This window comes from Eleutherodactylus coqui, chromosome 5 (assembly GCF_035609145.1).
Source record: "Eleutherodactylus coqui strain aEleCoq1 chromosome 5, aEleCoq1.hap1, whole genome shotgun sequence".
NCBI lineage: Eukaryota > Metazoa > Chordata > Amphibia > Anura > Eleutherodactylidae > Eleutherodactylus > Eleutherodactylus coqui.
In genome coordinates, this window is record NC_089841.1 from 203,495,463 (window position 1) to 203,518,750 (window position 23,288).

At 44.6% G+C, this 23,288-nt stretch overlaps 1 protein-coding gene across 1 annotated transcript in view; it reads left to right on the top strand.

The window, feature by feature from the left end:
• HSD17B3 (hydroxysteroid 17-beta dehydrogenase 3) overlaps window positions 1-23,288 on the top strand; it is an 82,955-nt gene that overhangs the window by 55,462 nt on the left and 4,205 nt on the right. Inside the window, exons 7-10 of the mRNA XM_066601997.1 lie at window positions 6,661-6,695; window positions 19,543-19,624; window positions 19,894-19,959; window positions 23,081-23,230. Coding sequence (XP_066458094.1) covers window positions 6,661-6,695; window positions 19,543-19,624; window positions 19,894-19,959; window positions 23,081-23,230 — 333 coding nt within the window. The remainder of the gene's footprint in view (window positions 1-6,660; window positions 6,696-19,542; window positions 19,625-19,893; window positions 19,960-23,080; window positions 23,231-23,288) is intronic.

Here is a 23,288-nt window from a genome sequence, read left to right on the forward strand (position 1 = left end):
TGATGTTAGGAGTGTAAACAAAGACTGTATTAACATTGCTAAATAATTTATTGTTATTGTATGATGGTCACGTTCAAGAATCACAGATTGGTAGAGTTGGAAGGGACCTCCAGGGTCATCGGGTCCAACCCCCTGCTCAGTGCAGGATCACTAAATCATTCCAGACAGATATTTGTCCAGCCTCTGTTTGAAGACTTCCATTGACGGAGAACTCACCACCTCCCGTGGTAACCTGTTCCACTCATTGATCACCCTCACAGTCTAATATCTAATTTCTGTCTCCTTTCAGTTTCATCCCATTGCTTCTTGTCTTTCCTTGTGCAGATGAGAATAGGGCTGATCCCTCTGCACTGTGACAGCCCTTCAGATATTTGTAGACCGCTATTAAGTCTCCTCTCAGCCTTCTTTTTTGCAAGCTAAACATTCCCAGATCCTTTAACCGTTCCTCATAGGACATGATTTGCAGACTGCTCACCATCTTGGTATCTCTTCTCTGAACTTGCTCCAGTTTGTCTGTCTTTTTTAAAGTGGGGTGCCCAGAACTGGACACAGTATTCCAGATGAGGTCTGACTAAGGGTGCATTCACACGAACGTATATCGGCTCGGGTTTCACGCCGAGCCGATATACGTTGTCCTCATGTGCAGGGGGGGGAGGCTGGAAGAGCCCAGCAGCAGAAACTCAGCTCCCGCCCCCTCTCTGCCTCCTCTCCACCCTTCTGCACTATTTGCAATGGGGAGAGGTGGAACGGGGGCGGGGCTAATTCCCGCAACTTAGCCCCGCCCCTGTTACGCCTCCTCTCATTGCAAATAGTGCAGAGGGGCGGAGAGGAGGCAGAGAGGGGGCGGGAACTCAGTTCCTGCTCCTGGGCTCTTCCAGCCTCCCCCCCCCCCTGCACATGAGGACAACGTATATCGGCTCGGCGTGAAACCCGAGCCGATATACGTTCGTGTGAATGCACCCTAAGAAAGAGTGGAGGGGGATAATAACCTCAACGACTCCAAAGTTTCCAATCTTCATTGATTTGATTCAGCTCTTGGTCCACTATGATGAAAATGGGTATGAGTGAGTTCCTGCAATGTAACAAGCAGATTTCTCATAGTGATTATACAGAATCTAAATCAGGTTTAGCTTTAAATACGTTCTTTGGAGACCAGTTCAGTTTTATTTTTTGCTGTTCTTTCAGTGATCTTTGGTAGATAGTTTGACTTTGAGGGACCATTTTGGCTGCTAGACCCAGTAACAGAAATTATTTGGATAGTCTTAGATTAACCGTTAATGCTCTGGTAACATCAGTGTTAAAGGGTTTGCATTTGATTAGCAAAAATGGTCCAGCAATAGTATGACTCTTGTTAAGGGGTTGTGTCTAGTAAAATAGGCTCAGCAATAACAGACATAACCTACAGACCAGAATGTTCTTGGACAAAAAAACAACGACTTTTTCTTACTAATTTCACACAACCCTTTAAGGTGGCTCAGTGGTTAGTACTGTTGCCTTGAATGACCTGGGTCCTGGATTTGAGTCTACATGGAGTTTGTTCTCCCTATGAGGCCCTAATACATGTGAATTTAGATTATAAGCATTAGTGACAGGGACTGAGGCAAGTAAATTTTATGTGTTTAACCACTACTGAAATAACTTTCCCTATATAACCAATTGGAAATTAATAAAGGCCGCCGGCTGCGACCACTGTTGTCTCATCTCAGCTCCTTCTGCCACTTCTGGGGTTCACCAACGCTCTTTACTTTCTTGTCCACTGTGTGGCCAGCACTGCATAACTCCTACTGCCATCGGTCCACCTACACTAGGTCAATAGTGCTCCAGTGAAGGTGTAACTGTATGCTGCTTGTTTCTAGGTTTGACCCTTTCCCGAATGCTGCTTGATCCAATCTTATCCTGTTATCTGACCCCTAGTCTGATCCCTTGTTACCGTGCACTGGTACATTTGTGACCTGTCCAGGTCAACTGTCACTGCACTGAGACTGCTTCTGGGGTAATGTCCAAGAGCTTCCCTGCAGTGAAGACCAGATCCCTCAAAAAAAGGGCTTAAAGAGTGAAGACCAGGGACCTCTTGGTCTACTTTGTCTGGTACCTATCTTCCAGATGCCTCTTCTGACTACTGCTCAATTACTCCAGAGGAGCCCATTCAGGTTGAGGCGCGTCCATGAAGACGCAGTAATAAGTAATTGTACTTTTTAATTGTAACATTTTTTCATTCATGCAACGTTTTGATTGCTTTCTATTATGTTTCTTGCAAGGGAACATAGGCAAAATTAGCTATTTCTGCCATGTTTTTAGTATTTTCTTTTCATGGCATGCACCATGCAAGTTAAATAATGTGCTAATATTTTTCTCTGGGTTATTATAAATGTGGCAATACGCACCAGCAGCATATAAAATCGGCAATACCAGTTTTGTGATTTTTTTTTTACGTAGTAAAAGGGGAAAATTGGGGTTTTGATTTTTTTAAATTATTTTTTTACTATGTTTTTTATACTGTCTTAACTTTTTATTTTTGTCCCATAAGGGGACTTAAATATCACCACCTTTTTCCATTCTTATACTTCAATATAGCATTGTATTATAAAGCCTATGAAGCTCAGCCAGACCCAGGTGCCATAGTAACTCATTGGGTCCTGCAAACACATTGCAGGTGTCCAATGGGTGACAATGGGAATTGCAAATTTCTCCATTCCCCGCTGTTTGAGCAAGTGCCAAGTGCATTATTTTTAAATGATCACAAATTTTCTTGCCTAAATGATAGCCTGTGTGATAATTAGCAAAACTGCTATTTACTTTAGTAACATAGTATGTAAGGCCGAAAAAAAGACATATGTCCATCCAGCTCAGCCTATCCCCTCCCCCCCCCACCAATGTGTACATGTTTTTGTGCCAAAAAATCTCTCTAAAGCGCTGTCAACTAGGGTTCTCCCTACCTCCTAACTTGCTGTCCACTGCCTACTGTCAAGTGTGTTACTTCAGTTGACAGGATGGTAGAACACAAAATTAAAGCAGAACAAAGGGGAGCAGGGAGACACACTGACACACAGACCTGCTGCTAGAGCTAATAATGACTTATCTCCTGCTCTTTATTCACATCTCCACTGATCAGTCCTGCTGTACATTGTAACTTACACACAGATTAAAAATCATCATGTATAACAGACAGGTACAGAGCAGAATTTGCAGTTCTCTGTACAGTCTATAGAACACAATACAATAGCCAGGCCTCTCTCACCAGTTCGGAGAAAACTGAGAATAAAATGTACACCCTGCAGAGGGAGAAAATGGGGACAAATGCAGAATACAAATGATATAATAGGGTTATTCCTCATGTACACAGATGGCAGCTTATTCTGAAAAGTCATCTGACAAGTTGGGCACGCTTTAACTTATTATATAATTCTGTAGATAAAAAAATGAAATATTATAGTTTTCTCTGGCAGACACACTTCTTTCTTTCTGTAGCTCCCTTGTAACTTTGCTGTGTAGATTGGAACAGAATGTGTCATCTTATTATTGGTAGAGAGTGGAGGGCTTAATGGCGGTTCAATTCTACAACTGTAGTCCTAGAGAAGGCAGGATATCAACACTATTTACACAGATGCAGCTCTGTATGCATGCCCCCTGTCACTCTCTGGTCTCTAGAAGAGGGCGCTGTACTTTGCCACCTCTTAGAGACTGTAATAGCCTATAATATTTCTTTTACAATTGACTCCCATTCGTTTCAGCTGCCATAAAGCGCACACCCTGCGGTTATGTGTGTCTCCAATATACTATGCATACAGTACATCTTATGAAACTAAAACGAAATACATGGGACAATAGATAAGACCTCATATTTAAGATTCTCCTCTGTTGGGTATGAAGATGTTAAGCAAATCTCCTCCGTACAAGTTTTGCCTACAGATGTTTCTAAGAAAATAAATGTAGTTTTATGTAATTTAAATTGTTTTGTGTTCACACGCTGGATTACATATCAATGAAATAAGGTCTTGCTGACATGAAGTTACCGGATTGTTTGCCAGCTTTCTGCACAACGTTTTAATGTTTCCTTACTCCAAATTGTTTTCTTTTTATTCCATGTCTGATGAAGCACAAAAGTATGTTGGAAAGTTTCCGACACGGATTCATAGAATCGTTCTAAAACTGCATGTGGTAACGCTAATCAAAAGTGGCAAATAAATGGGTTTCCCAAACTGTTAGAATTTTTGTGCTTTCTTTGAATTCCCATAAGAAAACATGGATTATTTTAATATAGTTATGGTAGTCTATTTGAATTATAAAGATGAATGTAAAAACATTACACAGTGGGAAACGGCGCTGTTTGAATCATGAAAGCAGAATTTTGGTTGGTTGCCGAGTTGCACAATGGATGTTCATAAATGCCCTGCCTACAACTGATCTAGCGATCCTATGGAAAGAAACATGATGTTCTTCATTTAAGGAAGGTGCCTCCTTTCTGGTCTGTTACAACGATATGAAGTTTAGATGAGTGTTTTCTTGTCCGTGACTGTTCCATAATTGACTGCCCCACTTTGATATACATGAATGATCCATCAATCATTCCTTGTGCTTTGAGAACTGTATCATGTCTTTGCCTTTTTAGGGCAAACATGCTGGACTGCCCGCAAATCACTTTTAGGATGAACTATATATTTTTTTCTTTATACCTAAGAGCTAGATTGTTTTCACTGACCTGGCTGTTCACATAAAATGGACTTCTTTGTCTTCCCTAACTCACCAACCATAAAAGATTCGGGGGGCGGCAGGGAGAGCGGGGAGGAACGGGGGAGGGGGAGATCTCTCTCTCTCCCCCCCACCCCCCGCTTCACCTTGCTCACTCCCACAACTCACCGCTCACCCCCTGCCGGCCCCCGAATCTTTTCTCACGAGCAGGCATGTACTCGAAAATGGCAATACTCGCTCGAGTATTTTGCCTTAACGAGTACGCTCGCTCATCTCTACTCCTGATCCTACCAGAGTTTGTAGTTGTGGCAGGAGGTTGCTACAACTTATTGTGTAATTGTCCGTAAACACATTTTGTGTAGCTACTGGCACACAGCAAGACCGTGCAAGTGGTTAATGTTCATATTGTGTTTACTATAACTTCTATATCATATACGTGTTCATGGCAATCAAAAATGGTAGAACTACTCCTTACCTAAGTTTGTGTTTATTGCTCTAATACTGTGTTTTCCCAAAAATAAGACCCTGTATTATATTAATTTCTGCCCCCAAAAAGGCACTAGGTCTTATTTTCGATGTCTTATTATACTTATCTAGCAGGCTCGGCCCAGGCCCTCCCACTGCCTTTCAGGGCTCTGACACGCCGAGCTGCGGCATTAATTTGCTTATTCAGAGATCCCGCCTCCACAGCTCGATGGCTCTGATTGGTTCGTCCAGCTCTGCTCAACCAATCAATGTAGCGCTCAATGTACCAATCAGAGCCATCGTTTACTGGAGGTGGGATTTATGAATCCCATAACCAGGAAGTGATCTTTTATGGGCAAACGAGGATTATGGGACACACGGCAGAGCTCTGGATAGCAGCAGAAGGACCTGGAACAAGCCTGCTAGGTAAGTATTTTTTTTATTTAATGCGACTAGGGCTTATTTTGTGGGAACGGCTTATATTTCAAGCCATTCTGGAAAATCAGGGTAGGGCTTATTTTCAGAAGAGGTCTTATGTTGGGGGAAACAGGGTTTGTGCAACTGATGGATATTCTATTCTTGCTATCATTATACTGCACAATGTCACTACTGTTTTCTTTTGTTATTTGATGAATGGCAAATTAATGGTTTTTTTTGGGGGGGGGGGGGAAGGGTTTACAATTCTTTATCTTTTATGTGAGCACAAAATGATAATTTGTTGCCGACACGTCCCCTTGTGTAGACAGCAGATATGCTGCCGACAATAATGTTAACTGATTCATAGGAACCGCTGCTTGATATTTGCAACACGCAAACGTAAAACCAATGAACACTGATCAATGCTCATTGAGCACAATAGTAAAAAAACCCTTAGAATCCCCCAGGTGCAATCTCTGCTTTACAGTTTCCGTGCCTACCGTAGGAATGGCAGATTGACAGTATTAGCAGTGATGACTGAAGATTTAGGCGGCCTGCAGACGGGCGGAAATCCCGCGGCGGGATTTCCCGCAGGATTTCCGCCGCTCAAAGCCTGCATAGGAGTGCATTACAATACGCACTCCTATGCAAACGGCCGCGGTTTGGCCGCGGCAAATGTCGCGCGGCAAACAAACCGCGGCATGTCCTATTTCTGTGCGGGGCTCGCAGAGCCTCTTACAGAAACGTCACTCACCCGGCCGGTGGCTCCGGTCTGCGCATGCGCCAGCTGCCCGGCAGCAGGCACATGAAGGAGCCAGGGCCGCCGGGCGCGGGTGAGTACGCGCTCCTGCCTGCAGGTGCTGGGGTCGGGTCCTGCGGCGAGAATTCTCGCCGCCGGATCCGATCCAACCGTCTGCAGGCGGCCTAACAGTACAAAACACAGTTTGTTTGTCTTTTCAAATAATAGCATTTCTAGTTTTGGGGGCATTATATACAATTAATAATATACACTGCAGATTTTACTTCTGATTTGATGTTATCAAATATACAAATATATTATAACAGAGTGTATTATGTCTTTTTATTTAGATGACAAGACTAGTATTAAAGCAGATGGAACAAAGGTAAAGCCTCTGACTGTGTCATTCTTCCTCTGTTACATTAAAACACAAACACACGTGTGCACTATATGGACAAAAGGATTTGGATGCTGCATGTTTTTCAGAAAAAGTGCTTTATTATTCTATTTAGTAATGTGTCGGCCCTCCTTGTATTATAGCATTACCTTGTATTTAGGGACGTGTCGGCCCTCCTTGTATTACAGCGTTACCTTGTATTTAGTAATGTGTCGGCCCTCCTTGTATTACAGCGTTACCTTGTATTTAGTAACGTGTCGGCCCTCCTTGTATTACTGCGTTACCTTGTATTTAGTGACATGTCGGCCCTCCTTGTATTACAGCGTTGCCTTGTATTTAGTGACGTGTCGGCCCTCCTTGTATTATAGCATTACCTTGTATTTAGGGACGTGTCGGCCCTCCTTGTATTACAGCGTTACCTTGTATTTAGTGACGTGTCGGCCCTCCTTGTATTACAGCGTTGCCTTGTATTTAGTGACGTGTCGGCCCTCCTTGTATTACAGCATTACCTTGTATTTAGTAATGTGTCGGCCCTCCTTGTATTACAGCGTTACCTTGTATTTAGTGACGTGTCGGCCCTCCTTGTATTACAGCGTTACTTTGTATTTAGTGACGTGTCAGCCCTCCTTGTATTACAGCGTTACCTTGTATTTAGTGACGTGTCGGCCCTCCTTGTATTACTGCGTTACCTTGTATTTAGTGACATGTCGGCCCTCCTTGTATTACAGCGTTGCCTTGTATTTAGTGACGTGTCGGCCCTCCTTGTATTACAGCATTACCTTGTATTTAGTAATGTGTCGGCCCTCCTTGTATTACAGCGTTACCTTGTATTTAGTGACGTGTCGGCCCTCCTTGTAATACAGCGTTACCTTGTATTTAGTGACGTGGCGGCCCTCCTTGTATTACAGCATTACCTTGTATTTAGTGACGTGTCGGCCCTCCTTGTATTACTGCGTTACCTTGTATTTAGTGACGTGTCGGCCCTCCTTGTATCACAGCGTTACCTTGTATTTAGTAACTTGTCGCCCCTCCTTGTATTACAACGTTACCTTGTATTTAGTAACTAGTCGGCCCTCTTTGTATCACAGCGTTACCTTGTTTTAGTAACGTATCAGCCCTCCTTGTATTACAGCGTTACCTTGTATTTAGTAACGTGTCGGCCCTCCTTGTATTACAGCATTACCTTGTATTTAGTAACGTGTCGGCCCTCCTTGTATTACAGCGTTACCTTGTATTTAGTAACGTGGAGGCCCTCCTTGTATTACAGCATTACCTTGTATATAGTAATGTGTCGGCCCCACTTGTGTTACAGCGTTACCTTGTATTTAGTAACGTGTCGGCCCTCCTTGTATTACAGCGTTACCTTGTATATAGTAATGTGTCGGCCCTCCTTGTATTACAGCGTTACCTTGTATTTAGTGACGTGTCGGCCCTCCTTCTATTACAGCGTTACCTTGTATTTAGTAACGTGTCGGCCCTTGTTTTATTAGAGCGTTACCTTGTATTTAGTGACGTGTTGGCCCTCCTTCTATTACAGCGTTACCTTGTATTTAGCAACGTGTCGGCCCTCCTTCTATTACAGCGTTACCTTGTATATAGTAATGCGTCGGCCCTCCTTGTGTTACAGCGTTACCTTGTATTTAGTAACGTGTTGGCCCTTGTTTTATTAGAGCGTTAGCTTGTATTTAGTGACGTGTCGGCCCTCCTTCTATTACAGCGTTACCTTGTATATAGTAATGCGTCGGCCCTCCTTCTATTACAACGTTACCTTGTATTTAGTAACTAGTCGGCCCTCTTTGTATCACAGCGTTACCTTGTTTTAGTAACGTATCAGCCCTCCTTGTATTACAGCGTTACCTGGTATTTAGTGACGTGTCGGCCATTCTTGTATTACAGCATTACCTTGTATTTAGTAACGTGTCGGCCCTCCTTGTATTACAACCTTACCTTGTATATAGTAATGTGTCGGCCCTCCTTGTATTACAGCGTTACCTTGTATTTAGTAACGTGTCGGCCCTCCTTGTATTACAGCGTTACCTTGTATTTAGTAATGTCGACCCTCCTTGTATTACAGCGTTACCTTGTATTTAGTAATGTGTCGACCCTCCTTGTATTACAGCATTACCTTGTATTTAGTAACAGTGTCGGCCCTCTTTGTTTTACAGCATTACCTTGTATTTAGTAACTTGTCGGCCCTCCTTGTATTACAGCGTTACCTTGTATTTAGTAACGTGTCGCCCCTTGTTTTATTAGAGCGTTACCTTGTATTTAGTGACGTGTCGGCCCTACTTGTATTACAGCATTACCTTGTATTTAGTAATGTGTCGGCCCTCCTTGTATTACAGCGTTACCTTGTATTTAGTGACGTGTCGGCCCTCCTTGTATTACAGCGTTACTTTGTATTTAGTGACGTGTCAGCCCTCCTTGTATTACAGCGTTACCTTGTATTTAGTGACGTGTCGGCCCTCCTTGTATTACTGCGTTACCTTGTATTTAGTGACATGTCGGCCCTCCTTGTATTACAGCGTTACCTTGCTTTTAGTGACATGTCGGCCCTCCTTGTATTACAGCGTTTCCTTGTATTCAGTGACGTGTCGGCCCTCCTTGTATTACAGCGTTACCTTGTATTTAGTAACGTGTCGGCCCTCCTTGTATTACAGCGTTACCATGTATTTAGTGACTTGTCGGCCCTCCTTGTATTACAGCGTTACCTTGTATTTAGTGACGTGTCGGCCCTCCTGTATTACAGTGTTACCTTGTATTTAGTAACGTGTTGTCCCTCCCTGTATTACAGCGTTACTTTGCTTTTAGTAACGTGTCGTCCCTCCTTTATTACAGCGTTACCTTGTATTTAGTAATGTATCGGCCCTCCTTGTATTATAGCGTTACCTTGTATTTAGTGACGTGTCGGCCCTCCTTTTATTACAGCGTTACCTTGTATTTAGTGACGTGTCGGCCCTCCTTGTATTATAGCGTTACCTTGTATTTAGTAACAGTGTCGGCCCTCCTTGTATTACAGCGTTACCTTGTATTTAGTAACGAATCGGCCCTCCTTGTATTACAGCATTACCTTGTATTTAGTGACGTGTCGGCCCTCCTTGTATTATAGCGTTACCTTGTATTTAGTAATGCATCGGCCCTCCTTGTATTACAGCGTTACCTTGTATTTAGTGACGTGTCGGCCCTCCTTGTATTATAGCGTTACCTTGTATTTAGTAACAGTGTCGGCCCTCCTTGTATTACAGCGTTACCTTGTATTTAGTAACATATCAGTCCTCCTTGTATTACAGCGTTACCTTGTATTTAGTGACGTGTCGGCCCTCCTTGTATTACAGCATTACCTTGTATTTAGTAATGTGTCAGCCCTCCTTGTATTACAGTGTTACCTTGTATTTAGTAACGTGTCGGCCCTCCTTGTATTACAGCGTTACCTTGTATTTAGTAACGAATCGGCCCTCCTTGTATTACAGCATTACCTTGTATTTAGTAATGTGTCGGCCCTCCTTGTATTATAGCGTTACCTTGTATTTAGTAACAGTGTCGGCCCTCCTTGTATTACAGCGTTACCTTGTATATAGTAATGTGTCGGCCCCACTTGTATTACAGCGTTACCTTGTATTTAGTAATATATCAGTCCTCCTTGTATTACAGCGTTACCTTGTATTTAGTAATGTGTCGGCCCTCCTTGTATTACAGCGTTACCTTGTATTTAGTAATGTGTCGGCCCTCCTTGTATTACAGCGTTACCTTGTATTTAGTAATGTGTCGGTCCTCCTTGTATTACAACGTTACCTTGTATTTAGTAACGAATCGGCCCTCCTTGTATTACAGCATTACCTTGTATTTAGTGACGTGTCGGCCCTCCTTGTATTATAGCGTTACCTTGTATTTAGTAATGCATCGGCCCTCCTTGTATTACAGCGTTACCTTGTATTTAGTGACGTGTCGGCCCTCCTTGTATTATAGCGTTACCTTGTATTTAGTAACAGTGTCGGCCCTCCTTGTATTACAGCGTTACCTTGTATTTAGTAACGTGTCGGCCCTCCTTGTATTACAGCGTTACCTTGTATTTAGTAACGCATCGGCCCTCCTTGTATTACAGCATTACCTTGTATTTAGTAACGCATCGGCCCTCCTTGTATTACAGCATTACCTTGTATTTAGTAACGCATCGGCCCTCCTTGTATTACAGCGTTACCTTGTATTTAGTAACGCATCGGCCCTCCTTGTATTACAGCGTTACCTTGTATTTAGTAACGCATCGGCCCTCCTTGTATTACAGCGTTACCTTGTATTTAGTAACGGTCGGCCCTCCTTGTTTACAGCGTTACCTTGTATTTAGTAATGTGTCGGCCCTCCTTGTATTACAGCGTTACCCTGTATTTAGTAACGGTCGGCCCTCCTTGTTTACAGCGTTACCTTGCATTTAGTAACGGTCGGCCCTCCTTTTGCTTGTATTGCAGCGCCAACACGTCGAGGAATACTTTCCACAAGTTCTCTGTCTGTCTGGGCAGGAATAACTGCAAGGCTGTGAGAAGAGATTGTTCTGAAGATGGGCATGGGTGGTAGTGTCGTACCCGTCGCTCCAGTTCGTCCCATGATCGGATGAATGAATAGTTATTACAAAATGAGCAGCTTTTCATTTTACCCATGCCCTTCCCAGCATACTGTTCAGCAAACTCAGTATTTGCATATTTGCTGAAAAACATGCAGTGTCCAAAAACTTTTGTCCATATAGTGTACATATATATATACACACACATACACATATATATATATAATATATACACACACACACATATATATATATATATATATATATATACACACACACACATACATACACACACACATATCTTTATACATTCTTAAATGAATTTCTGTTGACTGTGCTTTATGCATGGCCAGATGACTGGACCAATCTTTACCAAATTTGCCACATGGGTAAATCAGGCAGTTCCTAAGGTTTTATACCCTGTTTCAGCTCTCTGGGACCTATCATTCACAGAAAATTGGAATACAAATGCAAATATTGAAGGACAACCCCACTTCAATAGAAATGCCTGTATTAAAATAATAAAGTGAACTATCCTTATCTCTCTGCGGCTGCCAGGATTCAGCGATCCGGCCGGTGATTGTTGTGATAGATGATTTCACAGAAAATCAGGTGACTGCTGCAGCCAATTAGAGGCAGCATCATATTCCTGAACTCTTGGCATCATGGTGCTCAGCATGTCAGCGCCAATGCCAGGAGATGTTGTTAGCCGTATAGTCATTCACGACCCTCGGCGACCCCACAGCCGAACTCCCTTCATGTTTTTTGGTTTTGCACTGCTTCTTTCAGTTGTGTGATATCCATGCCAGTATCGGCCATCGTGTTCTTTGGTGCCGGGTCTTCTTTTGTTACTGATTTGTCCAAGCATTATAGATTTTTCTAGCGACTCTGCTAGACTCATACGATTTAGGACTTCTCTGTTTGTTACTCTTGACTTATATAGTCAGCTTTATTATTTTAATACAGGGAGGAAGTGTGGTTGTCCCGTAACTTTTGTCCAATAGAATCTATTTAGGACGCCACTGGCCAAACCTGAAATTCCGATGCATAACAACCCAGCCATTTTTATTTACTAGCTGCAAACAAAATGCACTTTATTGGCTTTATATCAGTAGGAAATTAAGTTTTCAGTAATCACACACAAACAACAAAGAGTGGCACAAAATAGAACTGCGCAAAGCCGCAAGTAATAAATAAGGACAGTTTATGAACGCAATATACAAGAAATAAACCCCCATTTCCCAGGTTGTCTCCACAACAGCACCACCTGAGATCGCCTCCTCCTGATAGGACAGGAACACACCGAGAGGTTAACCCCCCCCTTCTACCCCCCCCCCCCCCCCTCAGTGTTTTCCTGTCCTGGCAGGATCACCAGGAGGGGCTGGTGGAGACGCCAGCCAGAAGAACTTACCAGCGGATCGGAGGGCAGTGGTCCAGCCTGTCCTCCCTTCCTGCAGAGCGACTGCCGCGGCGGCCCATGGGGGGTTCAAAGCGGGGCTCCAGCTCTCCTCAGCGCCGGCTTAGGACCGAGCGTGGCGCTTCCTGCTTCTCCTTAAAGAGCGTGGAAGGGGGCGCCGCGCCATGTGATCAACGCAATGACGTCAGCGCGGCCGGTGCCCGGAGGGGGCGGGGCTTAAAATTAAAGGCGCCAAATCCAAAAAATTATAAAGGAACCTGAGAGAAGATGGCGCTGAGTGAGTAAAGGCCATTCAGTGAGTATTGACTTACTGCCCCAAGAGTGTCTGCAGCACCAGTAACAAGTTATGAGTGCTCCAGCACCAGAGGTTGCGGAATGTTTAGCCGCAGCGGGAACCATAAGTAGCCAGTGGGGCAAAACAAGGCATGCATATTCGTGTACGTTATTTGTGAATGTTGCATCCTTACACGCAAAATTTTGTTTATCTGCCAGGGGGATAAAAGGGATGCCCCTCCCAGAGCCAAAGCAAAAAAGTGCGCAGAATGCGGCACAAGACTGCCGGCTTCGCATGTGAGGTAATTATGCAAAACATGCATAGCCAAGCTGGTCAAGGAGGAATCGGGGGGATTCATCGAGGACGTCAGGAAGCTTGTCCGAGAGGAAGTACGGTCAGCCCTGACGACTCCTAAAACACCACCAAAGGGGGCATCGGGGGCGACACGCTGAAGAAAGGCGTATAGCCCAGAGGAGCACTCAGACTCTGAGGAGAGTTCGGGATCCAAACCAGAAGAGCTGGTGCTCGAGGAGTCCTCAGAAGAAGAGGACTACAAAAAGTACCTCTTCCACAGAGAAGACCTAACGGAACTTATGGAACTTATGGAACTTATGGAACCCAAGGAACCCTGCACCATACAAGACGAGGTCTTTGGGGGATTAGGGGAGAGGCGGAAGCATACCTTCCCGGTCCACAACAACATATCCAAGATAATACACAGGGAGTGGGAGAAACCCGACATGGGATCCTTCTCCTCTAGGGGGGTTAAGAGGCGCTATCCGTTTGAGGAGCAGGTATGCGCGAACTGGGAAGAAATACCCAGAGTGGACATCCCAGTGACTAAGGTGGCTAAGAGGACAACCTTGCCCTTTGAAGACGCCACACAGCTGAGGGACCCAATGGATCGGAAGGTGGAGGGCCTATTAAGAAGATCCTGGGAGGCAGCTGCCAGTACGCTCAGAGCAGGGGTCGCAGCCACGTGTGTCGCTAGAACCCTGGGGGTATGGTTAGAGCAACTGGAATTGCATATCTCGAAGAAAACACAGAGGGAACAAATTATAGATTCCCTCTCTATACTAAAAATGGCCACCAACTTCCTGGCGGACGCAACGGCAGAGTCGGTGAAACTCTCGGCAAAAACAACGTCCCTAACCAACTCTGCCAGAAGAGTCCTGTGGCTGAAGTCATGGTCGGGTGACCTGGCATCAAAAAATAAATTATGCTTGCTCCTCTTTCACGGCCAGTTCCTCTTTGGTCCGGATCTGGACAAGATCCTAGAAAAGGCATCAGACAAAAAGAAAGGATTCCCGGAAGAGAAACAGCGTAAAGGGAAGACCTTCTTCCGGGCCCCAGTACAACAGCCGGAACCCTATAGGGGCAAAGGCAAGACTGTCCGCTGGAGTTACCCCAAGGGGGGCAGAGGGAGGTACTTCCTCTTCAGCCCTCACCAGGGGGATCCAGCCAAGCAGAAGCCCTGACGCCATCCCAGTGGGGGCGAGGCTGCGGAGCTTCGCGGATCGATGGGCCTCAATTTACAGGAGCCCGTGGATCCCGGAGATCCTGCAGCAGGGATACCGAATCGAGCTGGTATCCCTCCCCAGGAGAAGATACATTACCACCAGAGGTCCAGCGCAACAACTGCACCCGCTCCAGCAGGCGGTGCGGGACCTACAACGTCTAAAAGCAGTGTCCTTCGTGCCACAGAGAGAAGAGACCTGGGGGCATTACTCCAGACTCTTCCTAATAAAAAAAACGTGCGGAGGCTCACGCATGATAATAAATCTAAAACCCCTGAACATTTTCGTCAAATATCGGAAGTTCAGGATGGAATCAGTCACTTCAGCAGTAAGGTTGATCCCCAAGGGAGCCTATATGGCATCGATCGACCTGAAGGACGCCTATTTTCACGTACTAATCCACAAGGACTCACGAAAGTACCTAAGGTTTGCGCTAGAGATGTGCAAGAGGACAAGACATCTCCAATTCAGATGCCTGCCCTTTGGAATCTCCTCAGCACCTCGCATCTTCACGAAAATCATGGCGGAGGTCGCAGCCTACCTAAGGCAGAGGTCAATTCTGATAGTCCCCTACCTGGACGACATCTTAATTATAGCCGAGTCCAGAGAACTCCTAGCAGAAAACCTGACAACGGTGCTCGACCTATTACAGTTTTTAGGTTGGATAATAAATTGGGAGAAGTCCAGCCTAAACCCCAGCACGGAGAAGGTGTTTTTAGGCATAACACTCGACTCAGAAGCTCAATTCTCCTTCCTCCCCGAGTCGAAAGCGCAGAAGATCAGACAGATAGTAGAATCCTTCATTCGGAGACGGTCATGCTCAATCCAGGAGGCTATGTCCCTCCTGGGAAGCCTAACATCATGCATCCCGGGGGTAGCATGGGCCCAGGCGCATACCAGACCTCTGCAAGCAGCAGTTCTCTCAGCATGGGACGGCAAGCAATCCTCACTAGAAATGAGAATGCAGATAAAAAACTTGGTGAAAATATCCTTGCACTGGTGGACATCCCCTGGAAATCTGCAAAGGGGAGTCCACTGGATATTGAATCCGGCCGTGCAGGTCACGACAGATGCAGGCTTCTGGGGGTTGGGGGCGCACGTCGGAGGCAAGCTCCTACAGGGCCCATGGCCACTGGGGACGAAACACCAGTCCTCAAACTACAGAGAACTACAGGTGATCTGGAAGGCCCTACAACACCTGGGGGACACAGTAAAAAAAACAGCACATAAGAGAGCTATCAGACAATACCACGGCAGTAGCCCTTATTCAGCTTCAGGGGGGCACGAGGTCGCCAGCTCTACAGGGCATCACACAAAGAATCTTTCGTTGGGCGGAGGGCCGCATCCTCTCATTATCAGCAGTGCACTTGAAGGGATCCCTGAATCAGAGGGCAGATTTCCTCAGCCGAAGGCGTATAGACCCAGGGGAATGGTCTCTATCCCAGGAGGCATTCCGGATTGTGACAGACAAATGGGGTCTCCCACAACTGGACCTGTTCGCTACCAGACAAAACGCCAAGGTAGAGAACTTCTTCTCCCTCAGACGGGAGGACCGGCCAACAGCGGTGGACGCCCTGAGCCAGGATTGGGGAGGAGAACTGGTGTACGCCTTTCCCCCAATTCCGTTAATCCCAAGGGTGTTACAGCACTTCAGGTCACAGGCATGCACCCTGATCCTGGTGGCTCCCTTTTGGCCAAGAAGGAGCTGGTTCAGCCTTCTAGGAAACCTGAGCATTCAGGAGCCAGTCACCCTTCCGGCTCAATCGAATCTCCTAACGCAGGGACCCCTGAACTACCCCGACATAAGCAGACTCCATTTAACAGCCTGGTTACTGAAGAATCCATACTAAGGGGCAGGGGGTTCTCGGACAAGGTAGTCAGGACACTAATGGCAAGTAGAAAAGAGACAACCAACCGCATATACCAGAAAATCTGGAAGAGGTTTATCTCTTGGAGACGGGAGAAGGACTCCTCGAGCAGCGGTGCTGACATCCCATTGATCCTGGACTTCCTGCAGGAGGGCCTGGATATGGGCCTCTCCCCAAGCACCCTAAGGGTCCAAACGGCAGCCCTTAGCGCCCTATTTGACACTAAGCTAGCAGGGGACAGGTGGATCAGTAGATTCCTGACAGCGGCAGATAGGTTGCGACCTAGATCCACCAACATATGCCCAGACTGGAATCTGAATTTGGTCTTGGGGGCCATGTCAGGGGAACCCTTCGAACCAATTGAGGAGCTCTCAATAAAAATGCTCACAGTTGAAACAATCTTCCTGGTGGCCATTTCCTCAGCCAGACGGGTCAGCGAGCTACAAGCCCTATCCATCCGCCACCCGCTCCTTAAAATAACAGACACCAAATTAGTCTTCAAAACGGACCCGACCTTCTTGCCTAAGGTAGTATCCCCATTCCATAGGGCCCAGAACATTGTAATCCCCTCGTTCTATAATCACCCAAAAGACGAGAGAGAGAGAGCCCTTAAATGTTTAGACATCAGGAGAGTGATCCTGATGTACATCAAGGCCACAGGCCCATGGAGGCAGGACGACAGCCTGTTTGTCCAGTTCTCAGGCCCTAACAAGGGAAAAAAGCAGCTAAAACCTCTATAGCCAGGTGGATCCGCCTGGCCATTAGCAAATCATATAAGACATTGGGGAAGGAGGCCCCCTTGACTCTTAAACCACATTCCACGAGGGCAATAGCGACCTCATGGGCCGAGCATAGCTCGGCGTCAGTAGAGCAGATATGCAAGGCAGCAGTGTGGAAAAAGCCACACACTTTTGTCAAACATTACAGGGTAAAGGTGCAGCTAGACGAGGACATGACCTTCGGTCGTAAGGTCCTCTCGGCGGCAATCCCACCCTAAAATAACTTTAGTTGATATGCCTCAGGTGGTGCTGTCGTGGAGACGACCTGGGAAAAGGGTGATTATACCTACCTGATAATTGGGTTTTCAGGAGTCTCCACGACAGCACCCGTACATTCCCTCCCTAATGAAAAAAAAAAAGGGTCATAGATATAAAGAAAAAAAAATACCAGATAGGTAAAACGTTTTAGTTAGCTCCTACCCCGGCAGTTTCGTTATAATACACTGAGGAGGGGAGGACGGGGGGGATTTTAACCTCTCGGTGTGTTCCTGTCCTATCAGGAGGAGGCGATCTCAGGTGGTGCTGTCGTGGAGACTCCTGGAAACCCGATTATCGGGTAAGTATAATCACCCTTTTCTGTTCCTTGATGTAATAGTATGATAAGAGCCTTCGGTAGCTGAGGCACCTTGATGTGCTGTATTATTATTGTAGATCTAGGTGATATGGCATGACCACTGTGCCCACACAATCAGTGGCAGGAGAGCCACTGGAATACACAGCTACATTCTCAGTGGTATTGTCAGTATCAAATAAAACACAGATTCCAGCAACTAACCCCTTCAGTGCCACAGTCAGTCCTGTTTTCCTGCCTGGGATCAATAAAGTCCCAGGATTGACTTTGTAAAAGCTTGTTAGGGCATACCAGTGGTATTGTATGTCCAAACAGGGGGCTGTCCATAATATGTGCACAAGCACAACCTAGGTACAGTATGTCAGTATATTGTGGTGGAAAATAACACAATTTTCTAAGTCAAAATTCATTATTATTTTATAAAACACATTTACAGTAACGTAAACTGTACTCCTATAACTGCCACAACATGCACTATAGATATACTATATACAATTAATGGCAGAATGATTAGACTAAAGGCCCATTTACACCAGCCGATGATCATTAAAAAAATAGCTAATTGGCGATCGTTTTAGCAATCATTGTTGTGTCTAAACGCACGCTCATCATGCGCTTTTCGGGCACTGCTAGCTGATCATCAAATTCAGTCCAACCTAAAAATCCTCCTTCACTCTTATCAGCAGTTCTCCGCGAGGAGTGCTGATAGCATTGTTTCCCCTTGGAGAACAAAGGATCTGAATGCAGATAAGAGCCCTTGGGCTATTAACTGCTTTCAGCTAAGGCTTCATTTGCACACCTAATTGGTACTTAATGGCCTGGGTAGCTACTTAATACTGTTGTTTGAGCGATCATCGGCCCATGTAAACCAGCCTTAACATGGTACTTGTAGAAATTTTAAGTGGTCTTTAAAAGGAGAAGATCCCATTTTGCTTCTTTCACGCGAGTGCATATCAGCCAGCCGTTTTCATGGCCGGACGTATGCGCTGTAATCTGATGCGTTGGATTCCAATGTATCAGATCACATGGGCGTATTTCTAAGACGTAAAAACGCCCAGGCAAGCCAATATAGCGCCGGGCGTTTTTACGCCCAGCCCAAAACATACTCCTAGAATTATGTTTTGGGCCGAGAATACGTCGGCCACTGCATGAGCTCCTATGGGAGCCCATGGCAGTGGCCATAGGTGGGAGGGAGTTTAGCATCGTGGCTGCTAAACTCCCTCCCTCTGTTCTCCTCCCCCCCACCCCCACCCCCATGCAGGCTCACCTCTGTTCCTCCCCGCTCCTTTTGTGTAATGGGAGAGGCCGGGACAGGGCCGGAGCTAAGCGACAGTCGTCTCTGCCTCTTCCCATTGATGGCTATATACAACAGGCAGGGTGTGGGCAGAGATAAGTGCCTGCCCTCTCCCTGCCCATTGTCCATAGCGATCAATGGGAGGAGGCGCGGTGGAACGGCGCTTAGCCCCGCCCCTCCCATTGCACAGAACAAGCAGGGAGGAACAAGAGGTGAGCCTGTGATGGGGAGGGAGGGGAAATGGGCATTTGATTTGTGCACCCATTCACCAGATTTTTCACTAACACCGTAGCGTATATCGGCTGGCTGTGAAAATGGCTGGCTGATATGCGCTCATGTGAAAGAAGCCTTCACATGAAAATAAAAAGTTATTTATTCTTAAATGCCGATGCATAAAATCCCAAACTACTGTGTGGTCCCGAGGGCCAAAAATGTAATAATTTATTGAAAATATAAAAGCTTTATTTTAGATATTACACATTACAGCCGAATTGATCAAACTATTACAATGTAATAATATATCACTTCTATCAATTATATTTGCTCTTTTTCTATTCTAGGAGAAAAGGTCTTATTTTGAATATTTCCTCTGCTTTTGGTAGCTTTCCTTGCCCACTGTATGCTCTCTACTCTGCGTCCAAAGTAAGTGAATGCGGAAGGCCCAAGATAGCCGTGTATGACTTTTATATGTAGGAGCTCGCTTTATCTGTATTCGTTATGTGCTTCATTTTGGGGGCTTCGGAAGAGTTATGGTTCTGTACTCTTCCATTCCTCTCAGTACAAATTAATATCCGAACTTCAGGGACCACAAGTATTTTTTAATCATTTTAAAAAGGATTTCCTAAAATTGTGATCTTTTATTGTTATTTTTTTTATCTTGCAATAATGTATAGAACTGTATGTTTCGACAGGCGTTTGTTACTACTTTCTCTAAAGCCCTTCGAGCTGAATATAAATCCAAAGGCATAATTATACAGGTAATATGTAATTAAGAGAGCTATCAATTACAGTTTATTCTTTATGTAATTAATTTAAAGTGCCAGATTTCATATAATTTTTAATGTATTAGTAATATATATTATATAATGTACAATGAATCGGTCCCACTTAATGTGCTTTGTATTATTTTTGGTGACCTTTAGATCTATAGGGAGATCCACCATGCTGCAGGAATGTTTCTAAGGGGTCCGGTTATACACTTATGTAAATAAGGTTACATTTTAATGCAGTATTTTTTGCAGCATTCATTCCGATCGAGGTAAATAATGTGATACTTTTGTGTGATCAATATACATCTTGAAGGCTGTGGCTTATTTCTTTTATTACTTCTTTTTTTCTTTTACAATTATAGGAAAAACTTTGCTTTTGTTGTAGACAGAAAGGCCATTAATAACCCTTTCCAATCCACTGTTTGACGTCTTCAGACATTCTGATTGAAGGCTGTACAGCTCCGATGTAGGAAGACGTCTGGCAGGGTATTCTTACTGTATATTACTGGCCGCTCTGTTGTCGGGGGCCTCTCTAGCATGTCCCATACTGCAGTACTGGCTCTAGCCAGCAGACGGCACCATTGTATAATGGCAGAAAGAGAAAGCCCCCTAGGAAACCCTGAATCCAAAATTGGATTGCAAAGGGTTAAAGAGTCTGATTAATCTGCAGCAAGAATTTATATTAGTTTCTGTGTCAAAATTTCCAAAGCTGATTAGGAATAAAATGACTACCTGATCTCCTATATCCCTATATATTCTTCTCAAACAACATGAATGCCTGTGTTTAGCTGCGGACCAATAGTATACGGCAAAAAACTCATTGCATGTCCTATTCTTGTCTGCATCATCTTTGTGGTGTCTGATTAGAGTTGAACGCAAACCTCTCGACTGCAACTCGTTCAGACAGCAAGTGTGTCAGAGGCCTTGTGCTAATAATACTAATGCAGTACTCCTGGATGAATCCTTTTTCCCTAATAATAGCTTTCTTCACATATATTTAAATGGATCTGCTATTGGTACTGTATGAACACACTATTAATTAACAGATTGCAGATTTATTCACATGAATTAAAGGGAACTTGTCACCTGCGTAAAGCACCATTGATGAATTTATGGTGCTGTTAGACATTGTGTACAGGGAACCGAGTGCTGTATTTTTCATACTCGCCCGCTTTCTGGTTCCCGCAGTGCCCACCGCTGATATCTATGCAACAGATAAAAATCTGACCATAATTTGCAGGCATAAAATCACAAAACGATCAGGTTGTGTAAACAGGCAGTCGTTTATCTATGAACAACTGCCTGTTTAATGTAAAAGGAGGTGCGGCCAGAGCGATCAGCCCGTTTCGCCTTAATTCACTGAGCAATTCTTGTTTCTGTATGAAAACACAGCAGCAATTATTGCTGGGGCAACTGTCGGGCTCTGAGCCACGCTATGGTCGTGTTAAAGGATCCTAACTGTTGTCAATAGATGTCTCTGTTATAGCAATGACCAAGGGGAGGTGATGTAAGAGAGCTGCTCTCAGGAAGTGAGTCAGTGTGTGGCTGAAGCTACATGAGAGGCAGAGATTCCCTATTATTAAGGAAAGAACTAGGCAGAAGGCATGGACAGATTCCCAAAGAAGAGTGATGTAAGTGTAGAAAGATGTGATATTGGTAAAGTGATTACAGTTGAATACAGCTGAGCCTCTGTGAGACATGCCTGAAAAGATGTGGGTGTTGGAGGGCAACATTTGTGAGGGAAGTGAACTCATAAACTTAAAGGGAACCTGTCACCACCTCCCCCCCCCCCTTCCAAAGCATAGTTATGGTGCTGTTAGGTGGGGTAACAGGGAGCTAGGTGATGCATTTTTTTTATACCCACCCACTCCCCGATTCCCACGGTGTAGCCTTTGAAGATTACATGACGCACAGAAGTCTGACTCATTTTAGATTGCCATACACGCGCTTTTCCCATAGACTCACTGTGTAAACAGGGGATCTAAAGAAAGTAACCCAGCACACCCAAGGGCAAGAAAGGCACTGAACACAATAATGCAGTTTCCGCTTCCCTGTCTTCAGGACAATATGTCATAGAAGGAGGCAGCTCACTATTAATCCAGGAACCATGCAGGGCCCAGTCAATACAGGCACAACATGAAGAAAAAATAGATAGCATTCTGGTAATGGACCAGCCATAAGTAAGAAATGCAGAATAAATAGTAAAGCACTTACTCAAGTTGGAGGAATATGGAAACCAATATTACTCCCCCCTAAATCCAGGTTGGCATATAATATATCAACGATGCTGTGAGGAATTCCACCAATCCAGAAGAAGGTTATAATCCATAGGATTTCATGATAACATTGTGTCCCAAAGGTATATTTCCCTGTGTAAATGTGCATTTAGACACACAAATGATCACTCAAAAGATAGCTTTTGAGCGATCATTTTGCATAATCTACTAATTGGTACTAATACTTGTTAGTACCAATTAGTAACATGTGAGCCACCAGGAGCTGTATTGAGAGAAGAAACTACCAGCTGTTCTCTGAATAAATTCACTTTGTTCTGCTGCGCTGATTACAGCTAAGACAATGTAATCAGCTGTTATCAGTGGTCCATGGGCGCGGTCCTTCTTATCAGATGTTCTGCTGAAGGACGGATTTCAAGTCAAACTGAAATCCATCATTCGGCAGAAAACTGAAAGATGGGCACATTTACACGCAACAGTTATCGCTCAAAAGATGCCTTTCGAGCGACAATTGTTGTGTCTAAATGGGCCTTAAGAATCTTTGTTCTTGCCTATAATAAAGGTGCTGAATCCAAATGCGACAACCAAAATTTTCTGCAGGCAAGATAATGAAATTATAGACTTCATAAGAAAGCATGTCATTGAAACTTGATACTAAGTACTCATTTTTGGGCACCACCCTTACAGATCAACCACACCCACATTTCTTTTTGGGGGGGGGGTGTTAGAAAGCAAGGTCATTATAGGTGCAATGATTTAACCCGTGCTCCAGGAGTAAACTGAAAATTAAATGCGGGCCATGAACTTCATTTGCTGTTAATTTTTTAGTCAATACGTTTTATTTGTGCCTAATCTGCTTTTGTTTTTCTCCTCAGGCAGTTACGCCGTACGGTGTTTCTACTCCTATGACTAAAAACCAATCAACAAATATGATAACAAAATCTTCAAGAGACTTTGTACGAGAATCGCTAAATCACGTTACACACGGAAGTGAGACATTTGGCTGCCTTGCACATGCAATTTTGGTAAATTCAATTTAGCATCGAGCATGTTCAGTTTTCTCGAATTTATATAATTAAGTAT